The sequence below is a fragment of the Ovis canadensis genome, chromosome 22 (assembly GCF_042477335.2).
Source record: "Ovis canadensis isolate MfBH-ARS-UI-01 breed Bighorn chromosome 22, ARS-UI_OviCan_v2, whole genome shotgun sequence".
NCBI classification, from domain to species: Eukaryota; Metazoa; Chordata; class Mammalia; order Artiodactyla; family Bovidae; genus Ovis; species Ovis canadensis.
Window position 1 is genome coordinate 23,633,869 of NC_091266.1, and position 11,399 is coordinate 23,645,267.

The 11,399-nt window shown below is 39.5% G+C and overlaps 1 protein-coding gene across 1 annotated transcript; it reads left to right on the top strand.

The window, feature by feature from the left end:
- Window positions 1-10,691: 10,691 nt before the first annotated feature.
- Window positions 10,692-11,007, top strand: LOC138427916 (neuromedin-U-like). The gene is made up of 2 exons (XM_069568034.1): window positions 10,692-10,837; window positions 10,901-11,007. Exons 1-2 carry the CDS (start codon window positions 10,692-10,694, stop codon window positions 11,001-11,003), a joined length of 249 nt encoding a protein of 82 aa, XP_069424135.1. The 3' UTR covers window positions 11,004-11,007.
- The last annotated feature ends 392 nt before the right edge of the window (window positions 11,008-11,399 follow it).

Below are 11,399 nucleotides of genomic sequence, written 5' to 3' on the forward strand. Positions count from 1 at the left end.
TTCATATAAAAGCATAAAGTGGAGTGCGATGTAAATGCTAAAGAATAAACATTAGGTAATTTGTATATACTAATTAAAAGTAATATTTCAGAAGAGTATGTGATGACAGAGTCATATTAATTGTATATTATTTCATGAAAGTGTTAACTACCCAAGGTCTTTACCATATTATTCCATATTTTGTTCAAAACAAAAGTAGGCATGCAGAGAAAATAGCAGAAAGACACATAATAAAATGTCAGTTTATCTCTGGATAGTAAGATTATGAATGATTTTCTTTTTAAAACTTGACTCTAGTTTCTAGCTTATTCACAAACACATAGTAATTTGGTACTTTATTAAAGGTATATTTTCTAAGGACTATCTGAGCAACTTGCATATAAAAGGACGGCCTCACGCCCTGGAGCAGCTCCCAGCACTGGGTTGCAGACATGTAGTCAAGACCCACAGTAAGATATGGCCCAGATATTACAGTAATAAAGGCTTCTATTTACCCAGACCTGATTGCTCCCTAAACACTAGCACCAAGACGACAGGAAGGCACTGCTGTCTTTGTCTTTTGTAACAGACAAGTTATGAAACATAGGATGTTGAAAATACTCTTCTCCTGTCCCCTCATGCAACATCTTTAATTATCAGGAAATTGTTTTTCTTTTTTACAAGGTGGTATAATTTTCTAAATTAATTTTTATTGTAGTATAGTTGATTTGCAATGTTGTGTTAATTTCACTGTATAGCACAGTGAATCAGTTATACACATACATATATACACTCCTTTCTAGAGTCTGTTACCCTGCAGGTCATTACAGAATATTGAGTTCCCTGTGTTATGCAGTAGGTCCTTATTAGCTATCTATTTTATATACAGTTATATATATATATATATATATATATATATATATATATATATATCAGAGAAGGCAATGGCACCCCACTGCAGTACTCTTGCCTGGAATATCCCATGGATGGAGGAGCCCCCTGCAGTCCATGGGATCGCTAAGAGTCGGACACAACTGAGTGACTTCACTTTCACTTTTCACTTTCATGCATTGGAGAAGGAAATGGCAACCCACTCCAGTGTTCTTGCCTAGAGAATCCCAGGGATGGGGGAACCTGGTGGGCTGCCATCTATGGGGTCGCACAGAGTCAGACCTGACTGAAGCGACTTAGCAGCAGCAGCAGTATATATATGTATGTTGGTCCCAATCTCCCAATTTAACCTGCCCTCCCACTTTCCCCCTTGGTAACCATAAGTTGTTGTTGTTGTTTACATCTGTAACTCTATTTCTGTTTTATTTGTACCATTTTTTAACATTCCACATGCAAGTGATATCATGCATTGTCTTTCTCTGTCTGACTTACTTTACTCACTATGATAATTTCTAGGTCCATCCATTATTATTTGGCATTATTTCCTTGGGTTTTTTATGGCTGAGTAATATTCTATAGTATATACATACCACATCTTTTTTTTTAAATTTTTAATTGCAGGATAATTGCTTTACAATGTTGTGTTGGTTTCTGTCATACATCAACATGAATCAGCCACAGAAACATATGTCCCCTCCCTCCTGAACCCCCTTCCCACCCTTGTAGGTTGTCACAGAACACCAGGTTGAACCCCTTGTGTCACACAGCAAATTCCACTGGCTATCTATTTGACATATGGCAGTGTGTATACAGCAAAATGCTACTCTCTCAACCTGCCCCACCTTCTCCTTTCCCCGCTGAGTCCACAAGTCTGTTCTCTGGATCTTCTTGATCCAGTCCTCTGCTGATGGACTCTGCGCTTGCTTCCACATCCTGGCTACTGTAAATAGCGTAGCAATGAACACTGGGGAACAAGTATCTTTTCAAATCATGTTTTTCTCCAGATATATCCCCAGAATGGGGTTGCTGGATCATATGGTAGCTTTACTTTCAGTTTTCAAAAGACCTTCGGTTTAAGAGCCACTGTTCTTCACAGTGGCTGCAGCACTTGAGCATTTATTGTTTGTAGATTTTTTGATGATGGCCATTGTAACTGGTGTGAAGTGATACCTCATTACAATTTTGGTCTGTATTTCTCTAATAATTAGAGATGTTTAGTATCTTTACATGTGCCTTTTGGATATCTATATGCCTCCTTTGAAGGAAACTTAATGCTATTCAATACACTGTGAAAACCAAATTTAACTGAGCACCCTTTCACATAATAATTAAACAATGCTATGAATTAAGTAGCATTTTTTTTCCATTTTATAGATGAGTCACAGAGAGGTGAAGGTCACAAATAAATGAGGCAAAACTGGAACGCAGGCAGTCTGAACCCAGAGCCCAAACCCTCATAAATTACAGCCTCCCTTTTATAAACATCAGCATCATCTCTGTCCCTTCCCTGCCACATACCTATTTTAAAAATTTGAAATAAAAACAAGCAATCACAGAGAGCTGGGGTTAGAGACAGTTGGGGAGAATAGTCTGTGGACAGGACTGGTGTCCTTAGCTCCCACCACACAAGGTTCAACAAATAAGTTCCTGTATGAATGATGCAAGATTGCCAGGAGAAATATCAATCACCTCAGATATGTTGATGACACCACTCTAATGGCAGAAAGAGAAGAGGAACTAAACAGCTCCTTGATGAAGGTAAAAAAAGAGAGTAAAAAAGCTGGCTTAAAACTCAACATTCAAAAAATGAAGATCATGGCATCTGGTCCCATCACTTCATGGCAAACAGATGAGGAAACAGTGACAGACTTTACTCTCTTGGGCTCCAAAGTCACTGCAGATGCTGACTGAAGCCATGAAATTAAGACACTTGCTCCTTGCAAGAAAAGCTATGAAAAATCCTAAACAGTGTATTAAAAAGCAGAGACATTACTTCGCTGATAAAGGTCTGTCTAGTCAAAGCTATGGCTTTTCTAGCAGTCATGTATGGATGTGAGAGTTGGACCACAAAGAAGGCTGATCACTGAAGAATTGATGCTTTTGAGCTGTGGTGTTAGAGAAGATTCTTGAGAGTCCCTTGGACTGCAAGGAGATCCAACCAATAAATCCTAAAGGAAATCAGTCCTGAATATTCATTAGAAAGACTGATGCTGAAGCTGAAACTCCAATACTTTGGCCACCTGATGCGAAGAGTCGATTCATTATAAAAGACCCTGATTCTGGGAAATACTGAACTCAGGAGAAGAAAGGGATGACAGAGGATGAGATGGTTGGATGGCATCACTGACTCATTGGACAGGAGTTTCAGCAAGCTCGGGGAGATGGTAAAGGACAGGGAAGCCTGGCATGCTGCCATCCATGGGATCACAAAGAGTTGAACATGACTGAGTGACTGAACAAGAACAACAATGAATGATGCAGAAAAATGTTCAGTTTTGAAGCCCTCCCTGTCGCAATATCAGATTAATTTTTTAAAAATATTTTCCTCTTTCTTCTAAAAAAAAAAAACAAAAAACAAAAAACAAGTGCAGAACAGGGAAAGGTCTTTTTACCTAGGATTTTCTATGCATATTTTTCTGAATTTTAATACCAATTTTACAGTAACCCTTGAAGTAAAAATATATATTGAAAAGTGAAAGTGTTAGTCGCTCAGGTGTGTCCAACTCTTTGTGACCGCATGGACTGTAGCCTGCCAGGCTCTTCTGTCCATGAGATTCTCCAGGCAAGAATACTGGAGTGGGTTGTCATTCCCTTCTCCAGAAGATCTTCTTGACCCAGGGATCAAACCTGGGTCTCCTGTATTGCAGGCAGATTCCTTACCACTGAGCCACCCTGTATTACATAAAGCTAATTGCTTGTTTCATTATCTTGGGCAAAAATGATGTGACTTCTAAGTGTAAATTCCTCTAGTTAGCACAGAAAGCCATTAGACTTTTTCAGCTAGGATAGATTTTATTGGAGCATTATGACAAGTCAATTTTGCAAACTGTGAACAAAACCAAACTGCCATCAAACGACGGTACAAATTAAGGTTTTCATGAAAAAGACATATGGATAATTGTATATTTCTAGAAATGGAAGCATTGCTGGCATGGACTGTGAAGTGCAAGATAATATTCTGTCTGTCTCACATTTAGATTAACATAAATCACCAACAGACTCCTCATTACTCATTGCCTGTGGAATAAAGATACCAGGTCACTTCCATTAGTTCCTGTCCTGACATCCTCTGCAACTTAACCACTGCCCAGAAAAAGAGAGAGAAAGGATTCCATTTTCAAACCCAGATGAAAAAGTAATTAAAGGATAAAGAAATAGACAGAGTATGGGTCTTAATACCTAGATCCCTGAAGAGTCCTTGCTACACAATTTTTTGAAAGTTAAAGTTAACATTTCCAATTTCCAAATGTGATTTTTCATATATTTCACTTATTCATCATTGCACCCCTTTCTCCTCTACTTGAATGCTATTCATTGTCCAGAAGCATCTCATCGCTTCTGGTGTGAGGCCATGCTGTGCCCTGTATAACACTCAGAGCGAGTTAAAGAGGAGAGGTATTCTCAAAAGATTTAAGCCTAAAAGGAGACAACAGGGTAACTGGGAGGCATAAAAATCAATGAACGTACATGAAATAACAGCAAACATTACAGTATAAAGGGATGGAAAGCTTCAATACAGTGAGTTGGGATTTTTTACTTCTTTTTCCTTCTTCCGTGCACTCGATTAGATTAGTATAAAAGTGGTGTTTACTTTGCAAACATAGCTCTCTGTATGACAGATACTTTCTGCAGCAATTTTCATCACTACTGTTGGACACCATCCCTGTATGAGATATGTGGCTTAAAACAGTTCTTCATACTGAGATATGCTTAGAGGACTGTATGATGGATACAACACAAATGAACTGATTATCTCCTATGTGCAAGGCAGTGTCTCAACTAACCAGCTTAAATCAACATCTTTCACTCTGACAAAGGATAGCGAAATTCAGTGCCCTCACTCAAAGACAAGGATCAAGGAAAGTAGCGTGGATAAGGGCACATGTCAGGTAGAAGACCAACTTCAAATTCTAGCTCCATTACTTAGGACTTACTAGCTGTTTCTGTAGAAAAGGAAGCTAGGATAATGGCTGGCCCAGTTGGCTTTCAGTAAATGTTTACTGTAATTATTTTAGTATTATTATTCAGAAGTGACAATACAAAAATGGAAATGAGGTGCCACTTTTATAAGGATATGATGGAGTATTAGCTCTTTAGATCCAGAACAATTCATCCAAATGGAGATGTCCTATGAACAACTGGACACAGAAGCCTGAGACTCAAAGATCAGAATAGGAGTCAGTTTGGAGACTTGAGAATGTAAGCTTTGAAAGCAAGCTTTGAGGATTCTGGGCTTCCCTGGTATCTCAGACTGTAAAGAATCTGCCTGCAATGCAGGGGACCCAGATTGGATCACTGGATTGGGAAGATCCTCTGGAGAAGGAAATGGCAACTCACTCTTGCCTGGAGTATTCTTGCCTGGAGAAATCCATGGACAGAGAATACAATCCATGGGGTTGCAAAGAGTTGGAAATGACAGAGCAGCTGTAACTTTCACTTTTTCACTTTGAGGGTTTAAGACAGAATATGGAAAGACATGGAAGTTAGGGGACAGGAAGAAGAGAAGGAATACAGAATAATTAAACAAATAGTTAGGAACTTAAATATAAATAAGACACCTCAGAATAAGGAAGGGTATGTGTGCATACACACACATACATTTCTTTGGTATCAATGTGTACATATATATATGTATATATATATGTGTGTATATATATGTATATATATGTGTGTATATATATGTGTATATGTGTGTGTGTATATGTATGTGTATATATATATATGTGTGTATATATCAGTTCAGTTGCTCAGTCTTGTCCGACTCTTTGTGACCCCATGAATCGCAGCACGCCAGTCCTCCCTGTTCATCACCATCTCCCGGAGTTCACTCAGACTCATTCATGTCCATTGAGTCGATGATGCCATCCAGCCATCTCATCCTCAGTCGTCCCTTTCTCCTCCTGCCCCCAATCCCTCCCAGCATCAGAGTCTTTTCCAATGAGTCAACTCTTGGCATGAGGTGGCCAAAGTACTGGAGTTTCAGCTTCAGCATCATTCCCTCCAAAGAAATCCCAGGGTTGTTCTCCTTCAGAATGGACTGGTTGGATCTCCTTGCAGTCCAAGGAACTCTCAAGAGTCGTCTCCAACACCACAGTTCAAAAGCATCAATTCTTCGGCGCTCAGCCTTCTTCACAGTCCAACTCTCACATCCATAAATGACCACTGGAAAAAACATAGCCTTGACTAGATGGACCTTAGTCGGCAAAGTAATGTCTCTGCTTTTGAATATGCTATCTAGGTTGGTCATAACTTTTCTTCCAAGGAGTAAGTGTCTTTTAATTTCATGGCTGCAGTCACCATCTGCGGTGATTTTGGAGCCCAAAAAAATAAAGTCTGACACTGTTTCCACTGTTTCCCCATCTATTTGCCATGAAATGATGGGACCAGATGCCATGATCTTTGTTTTCTGAATGTTGAGCTTTAAGCCAACTTTTTCACTCTCCTCTTTCACTTTCATCAAGAGGCTTTTGAGTTCCTCTTCACTTTCTGCCATAAGGGTGGTGTCATCTGCATATCTGAGGTTATTGATATTTCTCCCGGCAGTCTTGATTCCAGCTTGTGTTTCTTCCAGTCCAGCGTTTCTCATGATGTCAATATATATAATATACATATATATTTATGTATTACATTGAACACATACATTTAATCTCTATTGTTTCAGGAAATGAAATCTATTAAAGTACAGGAATTAAAAACAAAATCAGCAATGGCAAAGAAGATAAGAGAGGAAATAATAATTAATAGCAAGCAAAGCTGTCAGCAGAATTATAGGAGAAAAATTAGCACAGCGGCCAACTAAGAATGTTAATACCAAATACCTGCAGAAGGTGGTGCCAGTGAGCAGCAAGTCAAAGGACATCAGAGGGGCAGGAATCAGAGACAGCAGGTAGACCCAGCCCCTCCAGCCTGCTGTCTCCCTGGTCAGCATTCCCTGGAATGCTCTTCACAGCAGGCACTGAACAGCTGAAAGGTTTTCCCAATAAAACTCCACTTCCCCAATTGAGCGGTACTACAGTGAGTTAAAGCGTCTGCCTGGAATGCGGGAGACCCAGGTTCAATCCCGGGGTCAGGAAGATCCCCTGGAGAAGGATATGACTACCCACACCAGTACTCTTGCCTGGAGAATTCCATGGAGGAAGGAGCCTGGTAGACTACAGTCCGTGGGGTCGCAAAGAGTCGGACATGACTGAGCGACTTCACTTCACTTTTGTCTGGAAACCAAGGACGTTGCTCTTGTACAAATGAAAAAATGACTGAATATTGGATTTTTAACTTTAATTCCTCTCTTACTTAATAACTACAAAATTACTCCTATAAAGAGCTGTCTTTCCTTTGACTCACTGTGACCCATGTCAGCGTCTGCCTACAATGCAGGAGGCCCTGGTTCAGTCCCTGGGTTGGGAGGATCTTCTGGAGAAGGAAATGGCAACCCACTCCAGTATTCTTGCCTGGAAAACCCCATGGACAGAGGAGCCTAGTAGGCTACAGTCCATGGGATCACAAAGAGTCGGACATGACTGAGTGACTTCACTTTCACTTTCACAGTGAAGCCCACCAGTTTTAATGTTCTTCCCATGCAAACCATCCACCAGATCTGAAATAAAACTGATTTATATAAATAATCTGTAAAGTAAGTTTTTTATTGCAATAGAGAAATCAACATTTGTTTAGGCTTTATTGTTCACTTGAGAAAAATCACAGGGTTAGTTAATTTTATAGTGCTAAAACTGTATCTTTTCCTGCTAACATCCCCAGTAGTACAGTCATATAAGATGTACAATAAACGTTTATATACTATAATACTGTGTTAACAGGAAAAGAACATAGGCAGGTATCAGGCAAACCTGCATTTTGGCTTCTAACTTTGCCACCAACTAGCTGTGTGATTCTGAATAAGTCATTTCTCTGACCATTAGTTTACCTACAAAGTTGGGTCATATTTACTTTTCAGTGATGATAAGATAAAAAGAGACACTACATGTAGATAATAAAGGATGATATATATACTTGATATGTAGTAGCCACTTAATAAACATTAGTTTCCTTCTTTTCTACTTTCCCATCCACACCATAACCTCTACTAAAACCCTTGTGCCTAGAAAACAAATATTTAGAGGCTCTTTGTTTACAACCATTCTAATGCCTTTATTGAAAAATTTCTACCTCTCCATCTTTCTGCTAAGTGTCAGATCTATGAGAAGGTCTATGAAGAGGAACTGGTCCTCAAGAAATTTTGCATTTATTTAAGGACATCAGTACCACACCAATTGAATGATTATAGCTGACTCATTTTACAAATAGTATAAATATGACTCTATATAAGAACAGCCTAGGAGATAAATTCTAATCTTTATTTTTGAAGGATAGTTGATTTACAATATTGTGTTAGTTTTAAGAATACAGCAAAGTAAGTGATTCACTCCTGAGTGTATATCTGGAAAAGACAAAATTTAAAACGATACAGTCACTTTTATATTCATAGCGCATCATTTAAAATAGCCATGACCTGGAAGCAACTGTGTCCATCAACAGATGAACGGATAAAATGTGGTACGTATATACAATGGAATATTACTTAGCCATAAAAAAGAGAGACATATTCTTATTTGCAGCAACACATTTGGACCTAAAAAATAGCTAATGACATTTTATTCACCTCCTATGAATCCCCATCTACCAGCTAGGAATCTATATGAATTCTGAAGGAAAATTTTTAGAAGGTTCATCAATGAATACTTTTGAAAATGGAATCAGAGTCAAGTTCGACTTTTCTTAAAGATGGGAGGCAGACTAGGAACCAGGTGATTTTCTGAGTCTCATTTTATCAGGCTCTCTAACTGGTAAACAGATTAAAACCAGTGGATTATATGAGACCTTCCAAAACTGCAGGCGGTGCACCTGAAAAAATCTGCACATATCTTTCTTTCTTTGATTATGGAGAGTAAGCTGCATCAGGAAAGACTTTCTGTTGTAAATAATTTAAGCAAATTTTAAACAACAAGTAATCTTCTGGGGAAAAAATGATGCTTTGAATCAATATCGACACTGATTTTTGGAGCGCAATTAAAATTTATGCAGTCCCATGAAGTAGCAGGTAAGCAAGAAAAAGCAACAATGGTTCACAGGTTTAGATCTTCACAATTCTTCTAGTATGAAATATATCATCTTTTGAAAGAGAAGAACCTATGTTTGAGAGATGTAATTTGTGAGTAAATGATCCCAAGGCTTACTATTTTTAAAAAAGTACATATTGTCATTGGTGTTCATTTGAACCCAAAGATAAATATAGTGACCCACTCACTACTTTTCCAACTTTAATTATTGAACATCTATTATGAGGGAGGGAGCTTTCCAGGTGGCACTAGTGGTAAAGAACCAGCCTGCCGATGCAGGAGAATAAGAGTCATGGGTTCCATCCCTGGAGGACGGCATGGCAACCCACTCCAGCATTCTTGCTTGGAATCCCACGGACAAAGGAGTCTGGCGGGCTACATCCACGGGTCGCACAGAGTCGGACACAACTGAAAAGATTTGGCACGCAGGCATGCACTATGAGGGAGACAGCATAGAAGAAACATACGAAGTTCACAGAATGACTTGAATTTATTTCTGTTTTTCCACAAGAGCACAAATTCACATTTTTTGGCTGCTTTCTCTGTCAGGAAAGTATTACTTACTTGACAGGCAGAATCCCAACTGATCTTCAAATAGTTCTAGGAGACAGCTGTTCATTATTATTTTCATCGCAATTATCATCCCCACTATGGACATGAGAAGCTGAACTACTTGCCCCAGGTCCCCCAGACAGCACATAGTGGGGTCCTGGTTTGAAGCATGGCAGTTTAACTCCTGTACTTACACTCCTACATTTCCATAAACATTTCAGACGTCCATCAAAGCCACAGTGTCACTTGATCCTCCCAAGAAACGCGTAACATGGGAAAGGCGTGTGTTTGCTTGAAAGTTTGTCTGTTTGGAAGACACCATCCGCAGTGACAACTTGCTCATGCCAGAGCTAGCCCTGGAGCCTGCTCTGTGGCTGGCTTTTATTTCAGCCGGTTCTCTGACCGCTGAATCCAAGGAACACAACTTTTCCCATCTCCTATAACACATCCTCTAAAATCTCACAAGGTGTATGACTTCCAACATTCTGGCGTAAGAAATATGGCAATAAAGGAAACAGAAGAGCTGACTTTTAAAACCAGTTATGAAGATTCAGACTTTGCAGCAAGCTGAGAAGAATAACCCCTCTTTTTGCAGTCCCTCATAACTCTCAGTCATAGAATTTTAGCAAATACTGAGAAGTTTTGTATCTGGACTCACAGTGGAAGCCTTAATCAGTGCATATGTACAATATATAACTTGTTTTTTGTTTTTTTTTTCCTGGTTGGAAAGAAGGTTTTACTTTTAGGAGCCAAATTTTTTGTCATGAGAGAAACTGAAGAATTTCAACAGTTTTCATGGGCCACAAGAAGAATTCTATTTAGGGTATTGAAATATATATCCTTATGATCCTGACAGTTTATGGTTATTTCTTCTGTGCAAATATTGTTAACGCAGAAGCATAGTCTGTGTATCTTCTTATTTATATTAGGCATCCAATGCCTAATATAAATGCATTGGAGGAGATTTGCCTCACAATTATGCGGACTCTACCAGAGCCCCAGGAAACAGATGAAAAAGACAACACCGAAAGGTTCTTATTTCATTATTCGAAGACTCGAAATTTGGGCAATTCAAATGTTATGTCGTCTGTCCTGCATCTGCTGCCGCAGCTCGTCCCACAACTGCACGAGAGAAGAATGAAGAGGTTCCGACTGGATGAAGAATTCCAAGGTCCTACTGCAAGCCAAAGTAGAAGCTACTTTTTATTCAGGCCACGCAATGGAAGAAGATCAGAAGGTTACATTTAAAATGAATGCCACTATATTCCGCAGAATCAATGCTGCTGCTGCTAAGTCACTTCAGTCATGTCCGACTCTGTGCGACCCCATAGACAGCAGCCCACCAGGCTCCCCCACCCCTGAGATTCTCCAGGCAAGAACACTGGAGTGGGTTGCCATTTCCTTCTCCAATGCATGAAAGTGAAAAGTGAAAGTGAAGTCGCTCAGTCATGTCCGACTCTTAGCGACCCCGTGGACTGCAGCCCACCAGGCTCCTCCATCCATGGGATTTTCCAGACGAGAGTACTGGAGTGGTGTGCCAGTACCTTCTCCAGAATCAACACTATGGGATATAAAATGTACTGACTTTTTTTTCTTTTCTTCTGAAAAGCAATCCTTGCCAAGTTTAACAAGTTTGAGAATCCC

What these genes read in the sequence shown, in the direction of transcription:
- LOC138427916 (XM_069568034.1), top strand. Translation starts at nt 10,692, where the DNA reads ATGCCTAATATAAATGCATTGGAGGAGATTTGCCTCACAATTATGCGG. An exon ending in TTGGGCAATTCAAATGTTAT is followed by an intron (nt 10,838 to 10,900) that starts GTCGTCTGTCCT and finishes AAGAATGAAGAG; the next exon opens with GTTCCGACTGGATGAAGAAT.